This window comes from Dermacentor albipictus, chromosome 3 (assembly GCF_038994185.2).
Source record: "Dermacentor albipictus isolate Rhodes 1998 colony chromosome 3, USDA_Dalb.pri_finalv2, whole genome shotgun sequence".
NCBI classification, from domain to species: domain Eukaryota; kingdom Metazoa; phylum Arthropoda; class Arachnida; order Ixodida; family Ixodidae; genus Dermacentor; species Dermacentor albipictus.
In genome coordinates this window covers 139,748,729-139,771,041 of record NC_091823.1, presented here as the reverse complement: position 1 = coordinate 139,771,041, position 22,313 = coordinate 139,748,729, and the positions used below count along the sequence as shown (strand labels likewise).

The following is a 22,313-nucleotide window of genomic DNA, read 5'->3' as shown; positions in this document are numbered from 1 at the left end:
TATAACTGCAGCAAGAAGCCTGAAGATGCTTATGCCGTTTTTATGATACCACAAGGAAAGCGTGACGGCTTGCGCAGGAAGCAGTGGCTGCATGACATTGGCCAAAAGAACTTTGTTCCGGCAAAGAACAGCGTTGTTTGCGAGCTGAAGCGTCTTTCTTATAGCTCGTAGCAAAGCATCCCGTAATGCTGCCTTTTTTTCATTCCTCTGGCCTGCTCACCAGCGTTTGTGTTGCGGTTGTGCTCAGTATGCTTAATATGCTGGGACGGCTCCTTCAACTCGCACGCCGCTAACTCTTGTTATTGGGTCGGAAGTGCAGAATTATAGATTCTGCTATGCACCCTGAAAAATGTATTGGCAAGTATACCCGTGGTATTGCAGGTGATGAGGGTTAGCTGGTCAACATTGAGGTTCTTTTAAGTTTTAAGGCGAAAGCCTTTAGATATTTATGTTTCAAGGTCGCGTTGTAAACTGGAAGTATCACGTGACCCAAGGAAGGCCAGAGGTGACCCAAAGCATGTGCGCCCCTGTATAAGAGAATGGTTACCCAAGTTAATTAATGAATCATTAGTGATTGATATAAGGTGGATTAGCGAGGATTAAGGTTGATTAGAGTGTAATAATGATTAAGGTGGATTAGATTGCATTAAGAAGGATTAAGATGCATGAATAAAGATTAAGGTGGGTGGAGGAGGATTAAGGCGGATTATGGTGGATTAATGTGAAGGGTTGATGAAAGGGTATTAAGACTGATTAGGGTGGATTAGGTTGTATAATAAGGGATTAGGGAGGATTAAGGTGGATAAAGAAAGATTAAGGTCGATTAATGTGGAATAAAGTGAATTAGGCTTGATAAAGGAGGATTAAGGGCGATTAGGGTGGATTAGGATAGATTAAGGCAGATTAGTGACCATGGAGCTGGATTAGGTTTGATAGAGGTGGATTAGAGTGGATTAAGGTACAATGGGACTATTAAGCAGGATTAAGTTGGATTAAGGAGCATGAAGAAGGATTAAGGTGGATGAAGGAGAATTAGGGCAGATTATGATGGATTAGGGTTGATAAAGGAGGATTAAGACCGTATAGGGTAGGCTAAGGTGCATTAGGGGCGATGTAGGTTGATTAGGTTGTGTTAAGGTGAATTGGGAGTAATAAGCAGGATTAAGGTGGATGAAGGAGCACTAAGGTGGATTAGGGTAGACTAAGGTGAATTAAGGTTCATTGTGTATTAAGACCAATTAGTCTACCATAATTCCCCTGATGCAAGTGAATCCACCAAATCCACATTCATCGACCTTAATCATCCTTCATTCACTTCTATCCACCATAATCCACGAAAGTCCTCCTTTATGCACCCTAATCCACCTTCATCGACCTTAATCTACTCTAACCGTCCTTAATGCATTTTAATCCTCCTTAATCAACGCTAATGCTCCCCCAATAACTTTCATCAAATATAATCGTCCTTAATTCACCTTAATCCACCCGAATCCACATTCATCTACCTTAGTCCATCTAATACTCCTTTATCCACCCTAATCCTCCCTCATTCGCTTTTATTCACCATAGCTAGCCACAATCCTCCCCAATGCACCTTAAACCTTCTTAATCCACCTTTATCCCTCTTCATGCACTTTAATCCACTATAATCTACTATAATTGTCCTTAATGCACCTCAACGCACCTTCATCCGCTCGAACCTACCTTTACTGGCCTTAATCCAACCTAGTCCTCCTTTATGTATCTTAATCCACCTTCATTCACCCTAATGCACCTTCATCGACTTTAATCCACCTTAAACCTCCTTAATACAACCAAATTCATCTTAATCCAATAACTAATCAATAATTTGCTAATCATTAATCATCTCTTATACGCGGCTGCACATGCTTTGGTTCGCTTCCCGCCTTCCTTCGGTCACGTGATATTTTCTGTGGCTCACAACGGGACCTTGAAACAGAGGTCTGAGGCTTTCGCCTGATGAGCCGCACACAAAAGGATGTGTCACAAGCAATACTAGATCAGCCGCATGAAATAAAGCATCTGCTGATGTGACAGAAAAATTGTCTGGAGTATAGAACTCGCCTCAAAGCTCCCTTTACATCGGTATACCCCGTTCATACGGCTTTAAGAAAAAACTAACCTCCTCGTAAACGTTGCCTCCAGCATTATCGATGCTGTTATTAGCATTTCGCAAAATTTTCAACCCCACTGGGGTGCGCAACTGGCCCTAAATAACACGCCTCGGGCGAGAGCCCAGGAGGAAAAGTGCGCCGTGCGCAGCCGGTGGGCGAGGAGAATCGAGAAGGAAAGCGCCGTGAGGAGGAATGTGTCGCTACTTTCAGATTATCAAGTGGCTTTAGCGTGGGCGTGTGCCATGGATTGATGTATGGATATCCCTATGTTCACGTAAGCTCAACACCGCGATGTTCTATCGAGGTCATTCCTTTTTCTCGCTTCGACAGTGGTTAGAGCGACGCTCCACCCGCATTAATAGCATGATCAGCCGGCTATCAACGGTGGGGTGATAAGCATGGCCTGCAGTCGAACGGAAGCCATCGCCACAAAATCGTGTTGTACCTGCACCTGGTTCCTTGTATGTGCCAAAGTAAAGCTTAGCGAGATTCTTTTTCTTTTTTTTGCAAATAGCAGTAACATGCACAATGCTTATGACGCGTTCATTGTTTTCTAGCTGCGAACTCACCCAGTTCATAGGCCTAGTTTCAAACATCACTTCGCTTGCCTGGAGTCGGCCATGTTGGTCTTGGAGAGGCAGGGACCGTTGCTCCCATCCATGAGGGAGGGAATTCGCTCCATTTAGAGACGAACATAGCGAACATCACCTTTTCTCGCTTAATGGACCAAAGGTCACTGCTTTTTTCCTTAGAGTGTATGTCTGCCTTCGGTCTGTCTTATACTGATGCACGGCTTGCCCTGCGTGAAGTTTTTTGAAGGTGAAAGGGAATTTATGGACCAAGTTTTCAGTCAAGCTCACGACCCTGTTCGCATTAGTTACTGTGAAAGATTTCTTATCTGAGTTCGCTCAAACAACTCTCGATTTTACTTGATACTTTGATCGTTGAAACACAAAAAATAAAGCCTGAGTATCACCCGGAACGCTGTGTATTGATATTGATAGGTGTGTATTAGACAATTACATGAAGCAAGGCTTATAGTTTTGTGGGCAGCATAAATTTCAGGAAACGTTCGCTTATTAACTAAGCAAGCGTGCAGTGACGCATCACAAAAAGATAAACCGCATTCATCGGTGACCACAGAGATTTTCTTGGATAATAGAGAGTTTAACTTGTCCGGTTCCGGTTACCGCAGACAGTCTGGGAATTTTACCTGAGAGGCGTAGGCGTCAACGTGAGTGGGTGCAGCGGTGCAGCCATCTGGTTGCGCAGAGCTCAGCAAGACAAACAAAGCGCTAATATTGCAATAACCAAGTGTATTGGCGTTCTTTGCTGGCCAAGAATTTCGCAAAGGATGTCCCGATTGGCCTCTGTAAAAAATTACAAAAGCAGTGAAGCAGAATACACTTAGTTGATGTAATATTAGCTCTGTCTTTGTGTGGTTCAGCTCTGCCCCACGAGGTGACAGCATCTGTCAAGCCTCTCACGTTCATGCCTCCCGCCGATCCGGTAAAACGCCCAATCCGCCTGCGTTTACCAGAACGGCGGATAAGCTAAAACGCTTTAATGCTGCCGCGATGAGGAGCACTGGGAATGAGGGCCCTGCGTGCTTGTCTCAAAGCGAATGTTCCGTGCTAGCACATTGCATTCGAACTGTGCCGCACCCCTAAAACTCGGCAGATCACATGACCTTGAGCGATAGGCACGCTGTAAAGCAGCTCGCATCAAGCTACCAGCCCTCTCGGCTCACCCTTGCATTCCGATATCTCGCCCTGGCACCCACACCAGATCGCGTGACTTCTAGCAGATTGGCTGGGGCTTAAATAAAATTCCAATGGATTATCGGGTTTTGCGTGCCATGAATACGATCTGCTTACGAGGGACGCCTCTGTGGGTAACTCCGGATTCATTTTGGTGACGTCGATTTTATTTGACTTTCACATAAATCTAGGCGCACGAGTGTTTTTGCGTTCTGCCCCTGTCGGAATGTCGAGCCCGTGACCTCGTAATCAGCAGCACAGCTGGCACAGCGCCGTAGCCACTGCACAACGGTGGCGGCTCTTGCGCGCGAGCTCCATCACACGACATTCAACATTGGGCTTGGGGCTCGACTACGCGCATCAAGCCACGCTGGCTTTCGCCCACCTGCTGCAAGCCACGCGACAACCACCCCATGGCGTACCGGCCCAGTGGGCTTGCTGGGCAGGGTCGCAAGGGCCAGTCAAGCGCCTCGCACTTGGGACAACACAGTGGTCTTCCTTTCCTTCTTAGTACAACGCTGTTTTTTTGTGGTTTTAAAGATATTCTTATGCTTGCATATATGCATTTGCTATATTTATTATTATATTATGAACATGTCATTCTACCAATTTTGGCAGCGACTGTCACTGAAGCAGTTTGAACCTTTAAGATGTAGTTCACCGACGAACACCATCGTCATAAATCTTGCTTTCGCAATAAAGTGGATATGAAATACAAGAAGTTGAATGAAAGAATGACGAGCTTACATGCACGCTGGATGTTCTGAAAACATTTTTGCGCCAGAAAGTTAACACCATGCAAGAAAGTGTGCTCTATTATTTGCTGTGCCTGAACGAAAGTGGATAATAACTGATAAGAAAAACGAAAAACAACTCCACAAGTGTCCACTAATAATTATTCAGATGTCCGAGAAAACAATAGTACGCATTCCTGTGGCCTTGTGTGCTCGCCAATGCATTAAATGCCGCAGCACGAAGATGGTCAAGGAGACGAGAGATAAAAGAGCTAATTGAATTCGTAGTAGCGATATGTTAGCGCAGTTACCCCATGGCCGCCCAAGTAAAGCCATTTTTCTGGCTGCAGTCATGAGCTGCCAAGTTGGAGCTGTTCACAGCATGACTCAAGCCTTTTCTTTATTTTCTTTTGCGCTCTCTGCCTCTTTAGCTGCGGAAAAGGACGCGTAAGTAATGCCATGAAGCCATTTGTTCTCTCTCCCCCACTCGCCGCACTTGGAAGCCACGCAGATGTATTACGCTCCGGTCTGATTTTTGGAGGGTTCATAAACAATGTCAAACTAGTACAGGAAATGCATGAACATATCGTGCCTTCTTTTCTAGTGTGCAAGCGGGTGCGAATCAGTGAATTCATTTAATAATTTCGAGTAATTTCCCCTATGTGGTCCTTGGCGGTACTGTTAGTTGGCTTCTTGTATATATATATATATATATATATATATATATATATATATATATATATATATATATATATATATATATATATATATATATATATATATGCGCTCAATATGGGAGAGGCTGCTAACTTTACCCGTGTATTGAGACTTCGGATTATATATTTATATATAGTGCGAAAGCTGCCGCAGAGAAATGAGCACGAAACGATAGCACCGCCTTTATATTGTTACGGAAGGATGAAAGAAGACAGAGGAAGAAGAAGATCGCGAGGCGCTGGCTGCAGCGTGTTGTTGGTGGTCAGCCATCTTATCTACTCCGACTCATCCTGCATGTATATTCTAAATAGAGTCTCTGCATACTCCCAACATCCCCGTAACATATTGGTGGGAGGTGCGGGGTACCCCGGCTGGAAACGGAGCTCCGCAGTGGGCGTCGCATCACCGTCAGTACCAGGAATGACGGTGAGCACGCAGGATCAATATCGTTGCCGCCTCCAACGTCACAGTCGCCACCTACATCGCTGTCGCCTTCGATTGGGGTTGTGCAACGCAAGAATCCTGGAACTTACAGTGGGACCGATGGTGCCGACATTGAAGAGTGGCTGGCTATGTACGAACGCTTGAGTGGAATGAACAGATTGGATCCTACGCTTATGCTGACTAACCTGTTGTTGTACCTACGAGGGACGGCAAAAGGTGTGGTACGAAAACGACAAAGAGGAGCTAACCAGCTGGGACCAATGCAAAGAGAAATTGAAAGAGTTGTTCGGCAAACCAGCCGGCCGTAAAATTGCCGCAAAGCAGGAACTGGCCTCCCGCGCCCAATCTCCCACGAAGTCACATCTCTTGAACATGCAGGATGTGCTGGCACTTTGTCGTGAAGCCAATCGCGACGTGACAGAAGCTGAAAAGGTCAGGCACGTGCTTAAGGGCATTGCTGACGACACCTTTAATCTACTCATGTGCAAAAGCTGTTCTACAGTTGATGCCATCATTAAAGAGTGCCGACAATTCGAGCAGGCAAAAAGCCGACGGGTCTTGCAACCATTCGCCAGACTTCCCAATACTGCCGCAACATCAACCTGTGCAGATCAACCCACACAGCAGCATGCGTCGCTATTAGAGGACGTGGTGTGAATCATTCGACCTGAACTGGATGCGATGGCACCCACAGCTCTCTGATCGCGTAGGCCTAATGCTACCACTTTTTCGGTTCCCCTCGTACAAGGCATCGTTCGCCAGGAACTTGAAAACACTGGAGAACATTCTCTCTGCGCTGTCGCCAATTCCAGAGCTAATGAACGTCATTCTACTATGTTCGCTCCACCCCGACGCTTCTCTCCGCGTTATCACAACCCGAATGAGTGGAGGACAGCGGATGACCAGCCGATATGTTTCACCTGTCGCCGCATTGGTCATGTCGCCCGATACTGTCGCCACTCGCGGCCCTCAACACCGCGCATGCCGACCAACCTGAGTCGTTTTAATGGAAATACCCGCAATGTTTCGCCGACCGCCGAGTCTAATAGCGCTGACGACTCTGCAAGGCACACATGGTACAGTCACTCACCATCGCCGCGCGGAAACGAGCCTCGCTCACCGCAAACACGTCGCCTCTTTTCCCGTTCGCGCAGCCACGCCGCCTTTTGCCCCCTGCGATTTTGGTCGCACCCTTTCGGATATCTAAGAAATACAGCCCTCGGAGGTGGCGCTGAGTTGCCTACAACGGCAGCAAATCCTCTGTCTCTGCCTACAAGGAGAAGCGTAATTGACGTTAAAATAGACGGCGTACCTATCCAAGCACTCGTCGGCACTGGAGCCCAAGTTTCTGTGATGAGTACTAGCTAGTAGACGTTGAAAGAAGGTCCTCACCCCAGAAGCTGCCCGAGTGCTTCGTGTGGCCGACGGCGGCGTGCTGGCTGTTCTTGGAATGTGTACTGCGCCTTTAAGTATAACCGGCCGCCCTACTTCTTGTTCTCTTTGCTGTGATACACAACTGCCCTCACGACGTCGTCCTTGGATTAGACATTTTATCTATTCATTCTGCTCTCATTGACAGCGCGATCGGCGTTCTTCAGTTCGAACTGCCTCGACTCGCTGATGCTCCGAGCACCGCCCCACCGCACTTGGGCTCGCTTCACGATGTGCGTATGCCACCCGAGGCAGTTACGTCATTTTGACCGCTCAGCCACAGGTTCCTGACGGTGAATATGTGCTTCGCCCCATCATCGACATGCTTTTGAAACGAAGCGTTGCTGTTCTGCATACGCTGGTCACGGTTACTAATAGTGACGTCGTCCTACTACTTCTCAATTTCAGCCTGTGTCCTCAAGTGATTCCGGCCGGCATGTTCTTGGCCTGTGTTTCTAGTGGTTCCGAATTTGACATTGAGTGTCTGAATGCCGAGAGTGATTTATTAGAGCCAATTGCAGCTCCCAGCTGTGGTTCCTGAACGGATGACCTCGCGAAAATGATTGCACCTTACCTCACCTCAGCACAGGTCATGGGCATACGTTTGCGACTTGAATCGTATAGTGACGTCTTTGATTGCCATGACAGGCCTTTAGGCCAAGCATCTGTTGTTCACCACCGTACAAACACTTGAGACACGAATCCTATTCATCGGTGTCCCTATCGTGTATCGCATGCTGAACGTCGAGTCTTCCAATCATAACTGGACAAAATGCTCCGCAAAGGGGTCATCGAGCCATCAGCCACTCCTTGGGCTTCACCTGTCGTCCTTGTGAAAAGGAAAGGTCGTACCTGGTGTTTTTGCTTCGACTAAAACCACTTAAACAAGATCACACGAAAAATTGTCTACCCCCTACCACGCATCGACGACTTCTTACACTGCTTTCATGGAGCGTTACTTCTCGGTCATTGATCTTCGATCTGGCTACTGGCAGATTTAGGTTGACGAAATGGACCGCGAGAAGACGGCCTTCATCACGCCGGGTGGCTCATATCAGTTCAAAGCCATGCCCTTGGGACATTCGAATGTATGATGAACTCTCTTCTTCGAGGCTACAAAGGCACCACCTGTCTTTGTTACCTTGACGACGTTATTTTCTTTCTCCCACGTTCGGCAGCCACCTTACCCGACTCGCTGCAACTCTTGCGGTTTCCGAAATGCCGGCGTGCAAGTGAACTCCACGAAGTGTCAATTCGGGTGCCGTCAGATTACCGTGTTGGAGCTCCTCGTTGACGCATCCGGTGTTCAACACGATCCGAAAAAAGTTCTCGCCGTACGCAGTTTCCCTCTGCCACGTTCTGCTTCTGACGTGAGCTGCTTCGTCGGCCTGTGTTCTTACTTTCCCTGCTGCGTCAAGAAGTTCGCCGACGTTGCTCAGCCTACGACAAATGTTCTGAAAAAGAACACGCCATTCTCACGGGGCCCGGAGCAGGCTCACGCGTTCGCCACCCTCATCAGGTTTCTGACTACCCCTCCCATACTTGTCCACTTTGATCCATCTGCACCGACTTAAGTTCACACTGACGCAAGCGGCCATGCCATCGGCGCTGTTCTCGTCCAATAGCAGAATGGTACCGAGCGCGTGATAGGTTACGCCAGGCACCTGCTGCCACCTGCCGAGAGAAATGACTCCATCGAGCGGGAGTGCTTGGATTTAGTTTGGGCTGTCGCCATGTTCCGGCCATATTTGCACGTCCGCACGCTTTCTGTCGTTACAGAACACCACCCACTCTGCTGGCTGTCTTCCCCCGGGACCCGGCAGGACGGATTGGTCGATGGGCTTTGAGAATCCAGAAATTTAGATTTATTGTGAGTTTCAAGACTGGACGCCTCCACAAGGACGCTGACTGCCTCTCTAGTCACCCCGTGGATCCCCCTGATCCTTCTGTGCATGATCCGGGGACCTGCATGATGGGTTTTACTGAGATCACAGACATGCGCGCTGAACAAAGCGAAGATACCTTACACTCCATCATCGCCGGAGTGCAATCTGGCTGCACTCATACGTGCTGCATGTTCAGTCTGCATGACGGTATCCTCTACCGCCGCAATATGATCCCTGACGGCCCTGAGTTACTCCTTGTCCTTCCTGGTCATCTGCGATCCATCGCTCTCGAACAACTTCACGATGCACCGACGGCAGGACACCTTGCAGTTTTCCGAACATGCGACTGTGTACGACGCCGGTTCTTCTGGCCAGGTCTCTACAGCTCCGTGCGTTGCTATGTCGCAACTTGCGAATTGTGTTAGCGCCGGAAGAAACCTCCCCTGCCACCTGTCGGACGACTCCATCCAAGTGAAGATCCCTCTGAACCGTTCTTTCGCGTAGGCCTTGACCTGCTTGGCCCTTTTCCGCCGACGACTTGAGGGAATAAGTGGATCGCCGTCGCTACTGATTACGTGACATGCTACGCGATAACTAAGGCGTTACCGACTAGTTGCGCAACCGACGTCACCGATTTTCTCCTGCATGACGTTATTCTCCACCATGGTGCGCCTCGATAGCTGCAGACCCCGGCCGCTCGTTCTTGTCTCGAGTTGTCGACGACCTCCTCCACTCTTGCGCCACTGAGCACAAGCTGTCCACCGCCAACCACCCACAAACTAATAGTCTCACAGAACGCCTCAACCGAAAAATCACAGAGATGCTGTCGATGTACGTCTCCAACGATCACTGCGACTGGGAGGCCACGCTGGCCTACGTGATGTTCGCGTATAGCTCGTCCCGACATGACACCGCAAAATATTCACCCTTTGACCTTTTGTATGGTCGTGACCCCACATTGCCGTTAGACACTATCGTCCCTTCTGTGCCACGTGTTGCAACTGAGTACGCTCGTGAAGTTATCGATCGCGCTGAAATGGCACGTCAAGTCGCCCGATCTCGTTCATTAGCCTCGCAGCATGTACAAAAACAGCGTTATTACCGGTGCCATGGCGGCGTTATGCTACCGCCAGCTGCTTGGGCGCTCCTTTGGTCACCATTTCGTCGGGTTGGTCTCTCGCAGAAGCTTCTCTCTCGCTACACAGGGCCTTATAAAGTCCTAAGTCAAGTTGACGACGCTAATTAAGAGATTTCGCCGCTACAGTTTGATGCATCCTCAAGTCCGCCACCTGCTGACGTCGTGCACATTTCGCGGCTGAAGCCATACTTCGCCCGCAATTCTTCGCCTACCATGCGCCGAGACGGCGCATTACCAGCCGGAGGTCCTGTTACGGAAAAATGAAAGAAGACAGAGGAAGAAGAAGATCGCGAGACGCTGGTTGCTGCGTGTTGTTGGTGGTCAGCAATCTTATCTACTCTGGCTTATCCTGTATTTATATATTGAAAATGCAGTCTTTACATACTCCCAACATCCCCGCAACATATAAAACATTTGTGAGAGTTTGTTACATATTGTCAGGATTGGGGGCTCAATCCCATCGCTCGTGATCCGTTGTCAAGACTAGAGTCCGGCATGATTTCGAAGGTAGGTGGCCCATGCCGTCGTCCAACCTATCCACGCTGAGGACGTTGATGAAGAGAAGGACTGCTTCTCATCGAGAACAAGGAATAAGGGTTTATTTACAGTATTTACATGCAGTTCATCAGTCTAGCATGACTTCGAAAGTACGTCAGTCTAACACGACTGCTTCAGAGAGTGTCTCAGTCCAACATCACTGCTTAAGAAAGTGTGCAGAGCATCCGCACAACACTAGGTCCCCCCCCCCCCCCCTTGATTCCAAGGGGATGGAAACGTCCGTCCAGTCATTGTAAACACGCCGCCTCTCTCTGGGACGGCTTACACTGACACACGCACATACACACACGCACAGGTTCACGGTCCGGTCTGGAACCGATGTCACACCGACTTCGTAGAACTCGGCGCTGACCCTCGCAGCGCGCCCGGGTAGCCATTGTCCTGCATCTTGGTCGGCGTGTGGGAAGGGGTCCCCGGCTACTTTCCCGCGGCAACTCTCCCGCTCGCGGCCGACCCGGTTGGCGGTGTCGTGTTGCGGCAAAAAGCCTGCTTTATCGAACCCATTGAGTCACAATGGTGACGAGGCTAGACCGTAACGGTGGCGTTCCTTGAAAGTTGACGCCGCCGTCGTCGCAACTGGCTGCCAACACTTGCACCTCAGTTGGGCCGTTCTTAACAGCGCCTCCATCACCCGGAAAGTCTCGACTGTCCAGCGCTGATAACCGCTGAGCAGGAAGAGAAAGGCTGGTGGCCAGGGGGTGATGTAGGCTCGCAGTAACCACTTGTGTAATGATGTCACCGCCCCAAAACATCCAAAAAGGACCGGCAACTGCAAAATGAACCCCACAACACGGCTCTGCGCCGAGATGACGTACATTGGCTCTCACTTTAGACCCGCTAGGCTTCAAAAAACATAAGTGCAGAAACAAAAAATGCTGCATTTTGCTATGCCAATTTTTGAAGCAATTTCGTGCTGACAAATTCAGCAATCATGGAGAGAATCCTGCTAAATGAGAGTGGATCTTCTTTAACAAAATTAACGCTAGTAACCCTAAAATTTAGGCGGGACCCTCAAACGCAGAATGCAAATTAGCCTGCTCAAACCATCCGCATCGCTATGCAACTTTCCCTTCTTATATCTAAAGGAGAAGTTGTAATCTTGGAGAGTGAGGCTCCATCGGAGCAAGCGTCTATTTTTGTGTGACATTTGATTGAGCCACGTCATAGGACAGTGGTCGGTTTTGAAGATGAACTTCGCTCCGTACAAGTAACATGACAACTTCTGGGCGGCCCAAACTAAACAAGCGCATTCCTTCTCTGAAGCGCTGTAGGCTTCCTCTCTTACATTTAGTTTACGGCTGGCATAGAGGATAGGATGCTCCTCGTTATCGTCGCCGACCTGACTAAGTACCACGCTCATGCCTCTGTCACTTGCGTTGCAATGAACTATGAATTCCTTTGTGTAGTCTGGCACGCGAAGCACAGGACGAGAAACCAATAGCGTTTTCAAAGTTTGGAAAGCGTTCTCTCTTTTCTTATCCCAGTGTACGCTACTCGGTGTTCCCTATCGGAGAGCGTCCGTTAATGGACATGCCATTTGCGAGTAATTTGGAATGTACCGTTGATAGTACCCCACAAGTCCCAAAAATGAACGAAGGTCTGTTTTCGTGCGCGGCTGAGAAAATTCTCCAATCGTAGCTATTTTCAGCTCGGCCGGCCGTCTCGTGCCTTGGCCGATAACGTGGCCCAGATAAGTTACCTGCGAACACCCAAATCCACACTTTTCCGCTTTCATCGTTAAGCCGGCTTCCTCAACCGTGAGAACACCTGTTTGAGGTGCGATACGTCTTGTTCCCAGCTGTCCGAAAAAATTGCTACATCATCCAGATATGGCAAGGCGAACTCCTGCAAGTCTTTTAGGACAATATCCTGTAAATTAGAGAAGGTAAACGGCGCGTTCTTCAGCCCGAAGATGAGTGTGAGAGGGTGAAACGTGCCTACAGGTGAGATGAATGCGGCATAGCGGCTGGCACTTTCTGAAAGGGGAACTTGCCAGTACCCCCGTACGATATCTATAGTTGAAATGTATTTAGCAGCGCTAACCGTTTCAATTCGTTCGTGAATGTTGGGTATCGGGTACAGCTGATCCCTAGTGATGGCATTTAACTTCCTGTAGTATACACGCGGACGAGGGTCCTTTTTAGAGGTTTCTACCAATATTAGAGGTGACGTGTAGTCACTCTCAGCGGGCTCAATAACTCCCAACTCTAGCATGCGCTATATTTCTGCCTCCATAACCTTTCTCTGTCTTGGAGACACCCTGTAAGGCTTCGATCTTACTGGTTCGGCTGATGTCAGCTCTATTTGATGCGTTATAAGTTCGGTTCTACCCAGCCGATCGTTGAATCAGCCGAGATATTCCCCTAACACCTTTTTAGCTCATCTAGGCGCTCGGGTCTTAGAGCGTGCGAGCTTACGGAATGTTTTACTACTTCTTCTGGGCCGATTTCAGAGTTGGAGGTGGCCCTATACTCCTTAAACTTGGTACTAGCGCCATCCTGCTCTTTGATGATATAGCTAACGACTCCGCTCAGCTCTATATGCGGCTTCATCAAATTGCAGTGATATATACTCACCTCTTTCCTGCGACCGGGCATTTTCAGAGCATAGTTAGTATCTGAAAATTTGTGCAACACTTTAAACGGCCCGTACCAGTGAATTTCCAGCTTTTTCTTTCTTGAGGGTTTGAGGATCATTACCTGGTCTCCGGCGTTAAACGTACGAAGCCTCGCATTCTTGTCGTAATAGAATTTGGCGTTCTTTTGAGCTACTCCCATGTTCTTTCCGACTAGTTCTTGAGTTGCGCTTAGCCTTTCCAGCAAAGTTAGCACGTATTCAACCACTGTTGGACTCTCTCCTCTTTCTTCCCACATCTCTCTTAACATTCTCAGTGGAGAACGGTGTATCCTCCCATACACTAGTTCTGCTGGCGAGAACACTGTCGCTTCATGTGGAACCGTTCGCAAGGCAAACAAAGCTGCCGGCAGACAGTTCTCCCAGTCCTCCTTGTGCTCGTAACCGAGCGCACGCAAAACTCGCTTACGCACTGAATGCCACCTCTCTACACTGTTTGACTGACGGTGATAAACAGAACTGTGTATTAACCTTACGCTGCACTTTTACAAGAATGAGGAAGTCAGTGCGCTCGTGAATACTGACACTTGACCTGCCTGAATTTCGGCTGGAAACCCAACTCGTGCAAACACTGTCAAAAGCGCGTCTACTACTTCGGTGGAGCTGAGCTCTTTTAGAGGGATTGCTTCTGGAAACTTTGTAGCCGGAAACAGCATGGTAAACAAGTACCTGTAGCCCGATTTTGTTTTTGGTAGGGGCCCCACCGTGTCTATTACCAGTCGTCTGAAAGGCTCTGTTATTAAGGGAACTACCTTCAGGGGAGCTTTCCATGTCTCTCCTGGTTTACCAGAGCGCTGGCAGCCGTCGCATGATCTTACAAAGTTTTCTACGTCCTGGAAACAGCCAGGCCAGTAGTATTCCATAAGCAATCTTTCCTTTGGTTTGTTTATGCTTAGGTGGGCGGACCACCCATTTCCATGACAGAGACTCAAAAGGTCCTCCCTATACCTAGTAGGTATGACTAACTGATCTAAAATCCTACCCTTTCAACCTCTGTAGTGCCGATACAACAATCCTCCTCTCTCATGTATCTTCACGGTGCGCCTAGCAATGCCTTCTCTAGCTGTGTGATGTAACTTAGCTAAGCTCTCATCAATCTTTTGCTCGGCTGCCAGTGACTCTCTATCCACACGTAAGGGCGTAAGAGCTCATCAAAGTTCTTTGAGGCCGGTGATAATAACGACCCTGTCTCGCTTGCGTTTCCGTCAGCTTGCTTTTCCTGCAGGCTTGAACTTTGACACTCTAGTGATACGCTCTCATTGAGCTGGTCAGCTGGCAGGCTCCCCTCGACTGATTTTTCATCCCTCGAGCCTAGCTCGGATCCGGGTATTGAAGTTATCCCCTTTTCTGCTTCCGCTGGACCAGCTTGTGCATGTTCAGCGGAAAGCGACGCGATTTTACGAGCTTCGCCTCACGTCAATGCCTGTAATATGCCCTCTTCCAGTTTAAACCCTTTGTCACGCAGTAACTGATTCGAACGATTTGAAAAGATTTAAGGGTATTGCAGTGACAACAATTTTGAAACTGCAGCCTCAGTCTCTAGCACCCGGAATGGTCCACTGATTTTTACTTTGGCCATGGGCAGACACACGTTGTGTTTTACAGCCTGTTTGGTCCATGCTACTTCTCCTGTGAAATCATCTACCGTCACGTAGGACGGATGGACAGTGTCCATCATAGCGGCAATGTCTCTTCGCACTCGGCATGGTTTGCCATTAATTTGCAGGTCGTGAAGATATGTACTTAAAAGTTCCATATTCTCGTCTTTTTCCTCCACGTAAGAGAAAACTACAATAGGCTTCGCGCAGTTTACAGCTATATGTCCCAGTTTGTGGCATTTATAACAGCGAATTGGTCTAAAAGATTCGAATTTTCTTTTCTGTTCTTTTTGAGCGGTTTCTTCGGTAGGTTTCTCCTCACTCTTTTCTGCGGGCTTTTCTTCCACGTCTACAGGCTCCGATCGTCTAATCTGCGAACCCTTTTTGAATGGAACGAGTTTCCGCGGTTGATATCGACCATCCCAGTTTCCGTCCTCGGCGTACAACTTTCTACGCGTTGCGTACTCTTCGGCTAATTCAGCTGCCCTTTCCACAGTGTTTACATTCCCTCTGTCTTGCACCCAGTTTCACAGCTTGGGGGATGCTTTTGTAAAACTGCTTTAGGCACATGCATTCTTTGATCATGTCTCTGCTGTCGTACGCTTCCGTGCTTTTCAGCCACTCGATTAGGTTGGCCTTTAAGCTGTATGCGAACTCCGGATACCACTCGCTATCTTTCTTGCCTGTGCTCCTAAACCTTTGCCGAAAAGCTTCGGCTGAAAGGCGGTATTTCTTCAGGAAACTAGTCTTAACTTCTGCATAATCGTATGCATCCTGTGCACTCAGTCTGGCGATTACTTCCACCGCCTCACACGGCAACATAGACAGCAACCGCTGGGGTCATGAACTCAGGCGGAAGTTCATCTTCTCGCAAGCCCTTTCAAAATTGCTTAGGAACAAGCCTATGTTGGTTCCGAACTCAAATGGCTTTAATAGCCTGTCTATGCGGTACGATTCTGCCTCGCTTGATCGTCCCAGAGCGCCTTCACTTCCTTGAGAGAACTCCAAACGTTTGCTTTCAAGTTCCCGTTGCATTTTTCTTAACTCGCGATTCCTATCGCGTCTTACCCCCTCTCCCCCTTCTCTCTCTCTCTCTCTCTCTCGTTTTTCTATGTTCCGTTCTTCTCTTTGTCTTTCCCGTTTCCCTCTCTCTTTTAGGAGTTCCAATACCATTTCAATGTCTTCCTCACTGGCCTGTTCGGAAATTAGCTCCAATAATTCCGATTTTAGCTTTTCCTTGCGTACATGTAGGCCCAGTTCCTCACCAACAATCAACAATTCGTCTCTCAGCAGTTTCTTTAACTCCATGATTGCTGCTTTACTGCCTTGATTCTGCTCTCTAAATCTAGCTAGGAAAACACAACCTAGCTAACACTCAACAATCTAGCTTCCCTGCTGTTCTAAACAGAGCAACCACAAAATGAAGCCTAAAGAGTCAAAGCAAGAACCAATCACTCACCGCAGACAGAGCACCACGTCGCAAAGTCCATCCCACTGCTGCCACCAGTTGTCAGGATTGGGGGTTCAATCACATCGCTCGTGATTCGTTGTCAAGATTGGAGTCCGGCATGAATTAGAAGGTAGCTGGCCCATGCCGTCATCCAACCTATCCACGCTGAGGACGTTGATGAAGGGAAGGACTGCTTCTCATCGAGAACGAGGAATAAGGGTTTATTTACAGCATTTACATGCAGTTCATCAGTCTAGCATGACTTCGAGAGAAAGTACGCCAGTCTAACACGACTGCTTGAGAGAGTGTCTCAGTCCAACATGACTGCTTAAGAAAGTGTCTCGAGCATCCGCACAACAGCGGTTTATAAACACTCGGTCCCCCGTTGTTTCCAAAGGGATGGAAACGTACGTCCAGTCATTGTAAACACGCCGCCTCTCTCCGGGACGGCTTACACACACACACACACACACACACACACACCCAGGTTCTCGGTCCGGTCCGGAACCGGCGTCACACCGACTTCGTAGAACTCGGCGCTGACCCTCCCAGCACGCCCGGCTAGCCATTGTCCTGCGTCTTGGTCGGTGCGTGGGAAGGGGTCCTCGGCTACGTTCCCGCGGCAACTGGCCCGCTCGCGGCCGACCCGTTTGGCGGTGTCGTGTTGCGGCAAAAAGCCTGCTTCGTCGAACACTTCGTCGAACTAGACCGTAACGGTGGCGTTCCTTGAAAGTTGACGCCGCCATCGTCGCAACTGGCTGGCAACACTTGCACCTCAGCTGGGCCGTTCTTAACAATATCTGGGCTAGTGTTTTTAAGAAAAGAGTCTTTATAAAAATTGCACTGTATGTGTTCCTGCGGTCCTTTTTGTCTTGTGCCCAATATATGTTGCATTTTACACGTAGTTACGGCGAACTTATACCAAATAGACGCTCATGCAATCTACCCAAATGAATTCTTATGTTGAAGCTCAATGAATACCGAAGTTTTGGATCTTTCATGTATGCGGAACGAAAACATCTGTTCTCGGTATCATTAACTTGTCATCTTATTTGCTTACAATAAAGTGTGCAACCTATGTTATTATGTATAACGAAAATGCAATGCTGCACTCGAAACTTTGCACTGGAAAGGAAAATTGTTCCTTGAGAATAGTCGCTGTGGTGTTAGGTGTTGGTTCATTGAGTCTTTTAAGCACACTTAGCTTGAAGTGCAGGAATGTGAAAAATATAAGTCGCTAAAAGGAGAATGTTTCTTGCGTATTAGTTCCAGTAATCTCTAACATGGGAAACTGTACTACGGCTACTACGGCTACTAAGCTTGGTTGCTATAGAGACCGGCCTGAAGTGCACCGAAGGTAGTTAGAAAGCACCCCAGTATAAGGAACCAGGCATTTTTGTTTTGCTCTTAGAGCATCTGAATGCTTCACGAGGAACTTTTTTTAAGAAAGCGGTATAACGACACAACCATCTTCATAACAACACTACTTTACTTCGAACACGTTATCGCTTTCTAATTCCGCAAAAAATCTTCAGAAAGCGATAGAGCTTGTTCTCGAGAATGGCAGAATACTGAAATATTCTGCCAGTAAATTCCCATCTTATCAAAATGAAATATTTCGCAATATATAGTAGGCCTGAAAAATAAAAATAATCTAGTTTAACAATATACAAGAATTGATGGAGGTCCTCTGAAACCGGGGATGACGGGTGGCCTGGGTAAAGGTGACATCGTCAATGTCACCTTTCATTACTGTCAATGTCAATTCATTACTAGCAGAAATGCCTGCTACCAACTATATTAAACACGTTTTACGGCAGGAATATTCAGCTAGGATTATTTGCTGGCAGGTAATTTGTTGTAACTGTATAATAGGCTGCCCTATTAAAATCTATATTTGGTTTTGGTTCACTTTTGTTTGATGTGTTTGATGTGCTTCACCTCGCTGTGATCATTTATCAAGGAATTACCGGGAGTCACTTGTTCAGCACCGATGCCAGCTTATGTAATACAATGGTTCGGGATTGACTCCCGTTATTCTTTCAAAGTATTAGCGCATTTACAACTGCAGTCGGTCAACAACAAGTGGCAGTGATGATTTCGTTGTCTGATGTCTGAATGATCTGACAATGATCTGAATGTCTTTTCTGCCCTGCAGGAGCAACGCCGACAGCATCTGGTGGCTCTGCCTCTCGGCAGCCATCGTTCTCTTCTTGGTCACCGTGTTTGTGGTGTCATTGGTGATGTTCAGTGGAGGTAAGAGAATGAAATGGGCGCCTCCATGGAGTGCTCTCTTGTGCAAATTGAGGATAATGTGGATTTTTCTTTCACGCGTATCAGTTACAATAATTTTATGCTTAGCAGGTGCAATTGCCCTGCATTTCACGAGGTCATTTAAAGTAGCCGCATTAATTAGGTTCTTTTAAATTTTGTGTGTAGTGGCGAAACCATCCTAGTATTGCGATGCAACTGGCATGTCGCACAAAATGCAGAAGTATGAAGCAGCAAGAGGAGCTTCAATGCATACGTGGAATGATTAAAGATAAAAACCTATCGCCTTTGAGAACCACCAGAGAGTATTCGCGAGCTTGCAAGATGTGCGCGCGACACACGTGGAAAGTTTTTTTCGGATAAGTCGGGGGGGGGGGGGGGGGGGCACTGCTCGAGTTTCCAGCTCCGGTAAGAAAGTCTCAACACACAAAGTAATAAGTAACTCATTGATATAAGATGTCAGCACACACAGGCGCTTCCGAATACATAAATACGACTCACGGCTTTGCTAAGGCTGCGAAATGTGACAGAGACTGCATGAACAAAGAAAATAGATAGGACATGCGTACTGCTCAAAACGAAGGTTTTATTGGAGGGAGACGATTATTTACACGATAAAAGTATCTCCGCATTCCTGCTTTGCCCTGAAGTTGCTCAATGTTTCTTTGTTTTGGGCATTTATATATAGAGAGCGACGAAAAAAAATGTAGAACGTGCATAGTATGCAGCTGGACGTGCGTTTGTTTATTCTCCCTGCCTTTTCACACTTATGTCTCTTAGAAAATGGAGAGGGCTAAAATACCCGATTGTTCTGGGCGATGTATTCCTTGTGGCAGCGCACGTGGGAAATGCTGAATCACTGCGAAGGCCGATACTACCGAATTGTTTTTAACAAATCGCTTTTTTCATGTGCTTTGAAGTGCACGCTGGCATGGCTGAAATAAAGCTATCGAATTGTGAATACGGAAGTGGACACATGGTGCCACGTTTCTAGTGCGAAATCTCAGATACACGTCCCCATGATATGTCGGAAGACCTGACGTACTGGCGGTTTGATTTAATACACTTCTGCATTGCGAAGGAGAACGTCTAAGCGAAAACGAAATGTAGCAGAGGAATATACTTCACCACAGAATCTCCCCGCGCCTGTTTATTACGTGCGATGTAGTTGGCACTCCTCGAGAATAAAAATATCGAGTGCTGGCTGACGTCGATTTGAAAACGACATAATGCGTAAGAAAGCCAGTAGAAAAGTTTTTTTGAGAAATCCCGAAAAATATATAGAGGTAAATTTTTTGCAGTAAAATTTCCGACCACCAACTGTTGCGAATATTTACCTCTTTAAATAGAATGAACTACTTTCATTGAATACTAAATTTTCGCCGAAATCATTGAGCTTTTGGATTGTGAAACTGTCAGAACATTCCAATTTATCCTTATTTTTGTAAAAAGCGTTGTCGCACTTTTTTTTCTGCTCGCGTTATAGGCAATGACTGCGCCGACTGCACCACCGAGGACGCCGACGCTCGCGGCGGCTCTGACACAAGCCACCCGGTTGTTTACAAGAAAAGTATGCACTGCTTATGTCTCCGTAACACAAACAATGTGCTTATAAATAAAAAGAGCCAACAGTAAAGCAACTGCTTTATAATGATGTATTCATGGATATTCTTTCATATGCGAAACCTTTGCAAAAGAGCTAACAAAAACAAATTACATCAGTCGCTCAAATTTTTAACTGACTAAACTTTCATTCTTCGTTAGCACATAAATCATAGACGAGCTTCGCCGCTGATTACTCTCATGAGGCAATTATTATTGTACTTACTGAAAATATTCTAATTTTGCTGCTGTTACTGTTCGTTCACTGTTCCACGTATGTGACGCAGTTGAGCATTGTTTCGTATTATGCAAGTGTGTTGTTATTTACGTGTAGCTTAAATAGCGTTGTTTTGTATTTTTTTCTACGCAAAGCGCTGCGTAGCATTGGTGATGTGTTATGCTTTCGTTACATTTCCACCAAGGGTTGTATGTGCGTTCCATAATGACAAATGCGCTTTACTAAGCTTCACTGCAATGCATTTATGTAATGCGGCGGAAGCATTTAGCCTACGAAAATCAATATGCCAGTAGATGGAGGCCATCGGAGAGCACCTGAGGTAATTATCGAGGTGGTGGGGAGGCCATAGGATATACAGAGTATGCAAAGGGCATTGGGGGGATCAAAGACTGGACGAGAGAAGTCCGTGAGTTGAGGCCCAACAAGATTTCGGCTTTGGGGTCCCCGTTGAATTTTTCGCGTCCTGGGTATGCCTCTGCCAAAGTATACCAAATATTCACACCTTCTTTTCCGTTAGGGCTTGCGCCTATTTTTAGTTTTCTTCACGATGCTAAAGCCTTTACGGAAGGCGTATAAGACCCTTGTCGCATTTTCGCCCTTATGACTATGATGTGAGCTTTGCGATGGAGCCAAAGTGAGGTATATTTTACCTTTAACTTAAGGGCCTCGGGAATCATGGCCAGACGCTCGACTCTCTCGCGTTTCCCGTTGTTGTTTCGCCTTACTGACTGTTGCGTCTCCTGGAATTCGGCTTCATTCTTTGCTCGTGTGGTAGGGGAAGGCCGTGCAGTGGCGCAGTACAAGAAATGATGTGACTGTTGCAGTTGCTTCCGACTGTTAGGTTGACAGAAGCATCTTCCTCGTGTTTGCCAAAACCAAAGGTCCCTGGAGCGAAATTCGGGGACCTTCTCCTGAGAACTTTTGCTTCTGAATAGGTGCTTTTGCCCAGATAATACGAAGGCTGACGTGCTTTGCTACCCTGTTTAAGCACCTCTTAAGGCTACACCCCATGAGCGCGATTTTGTGCGCGACAGCGACGAGCGACGGCTTCGAGCGACGGATTGGGTTGTCGCTTAAACAGATCGCTCGGTCTTGTCGCGCGATCGCTCGGTTCTTCAAATCTAGAATTTGTCGCTAGTCGCCCGGAAGTGCTATGAGCGAGCAGCCAATAGCGCGAAGCCGGAACTGGACGTATATAACTCAAGTACTTCCGATTATCGCACGGAACGAGCAAACGATTGAATTTTTATACATGCAAAGATAAGAACCTACTGGAAAACCTTCAGATATATTTTATGCTGCTTTTTACAGTAAAACACATCAACTTCGGTTAATAAAGCACGCGTCACGCTAGTTTCGGCGCCTATATTGCTGCCCTCAAACCGGTAACACTGGGGAGACGTCGCTCGAAGTCATCGCTCGCATGGGGTATCACTTGTAGGCGACGAGCGAACGCGACATCCATCTCCATCGCGTCGCTTGTCGCTCTCGCGCGCAAGATCGCTTGCATGGGGTTTATACTTTAAACTATCGTGCAAACGAGAGCGTAGCGGGCGATACAGAGTCCGTAAATGCGAAGCGGAAATTTTTTTGCAGTCAGTGGGTGACCCGTGTCACTGGGCTGCACGTAAGATAAGCCTTGCCATTATATGGTGCGTCTGCGGTGCGCTCGCCATTTGACCAGCGTCGTCGGTGACGGGAGGCGATGTTTAAAGTA

At 47.5% G+C, this 22,313-nt stretch overlaps 1 protein-coding gene across 2 annotated transcripts in view; it reads left to right on the top strand.

The window, feature by feature from the left end:
• The window catches only part of LOC135917713 (uncharacterized), a 108,802-nt gene that overhangs the window by 39,218 nt on the left and 47,271 nt on the right, over positions 1–22,313 (top strand). The window contains exons 6-8 of one of the 2 annotated variants that reach the window (XM_065451280.2): positions 5,061–5,076; positions 18,644–18,741; positions 20,243–20,326. In XM_065451280.2, the coding sequence (XP_065307352.1) occupies positions 5,061–5,076; positions 18,644–18,741; positions 20,243–20,326 (198 nt within the window). The remainder of the gene's footprint in view (positions 1–5,060; positions 5,077–18,643; positions 18,742–20,242; positions 20,327–22,313) is intronic. The other variant, XM_070534736.1, reaches the window with a different exon arrangement.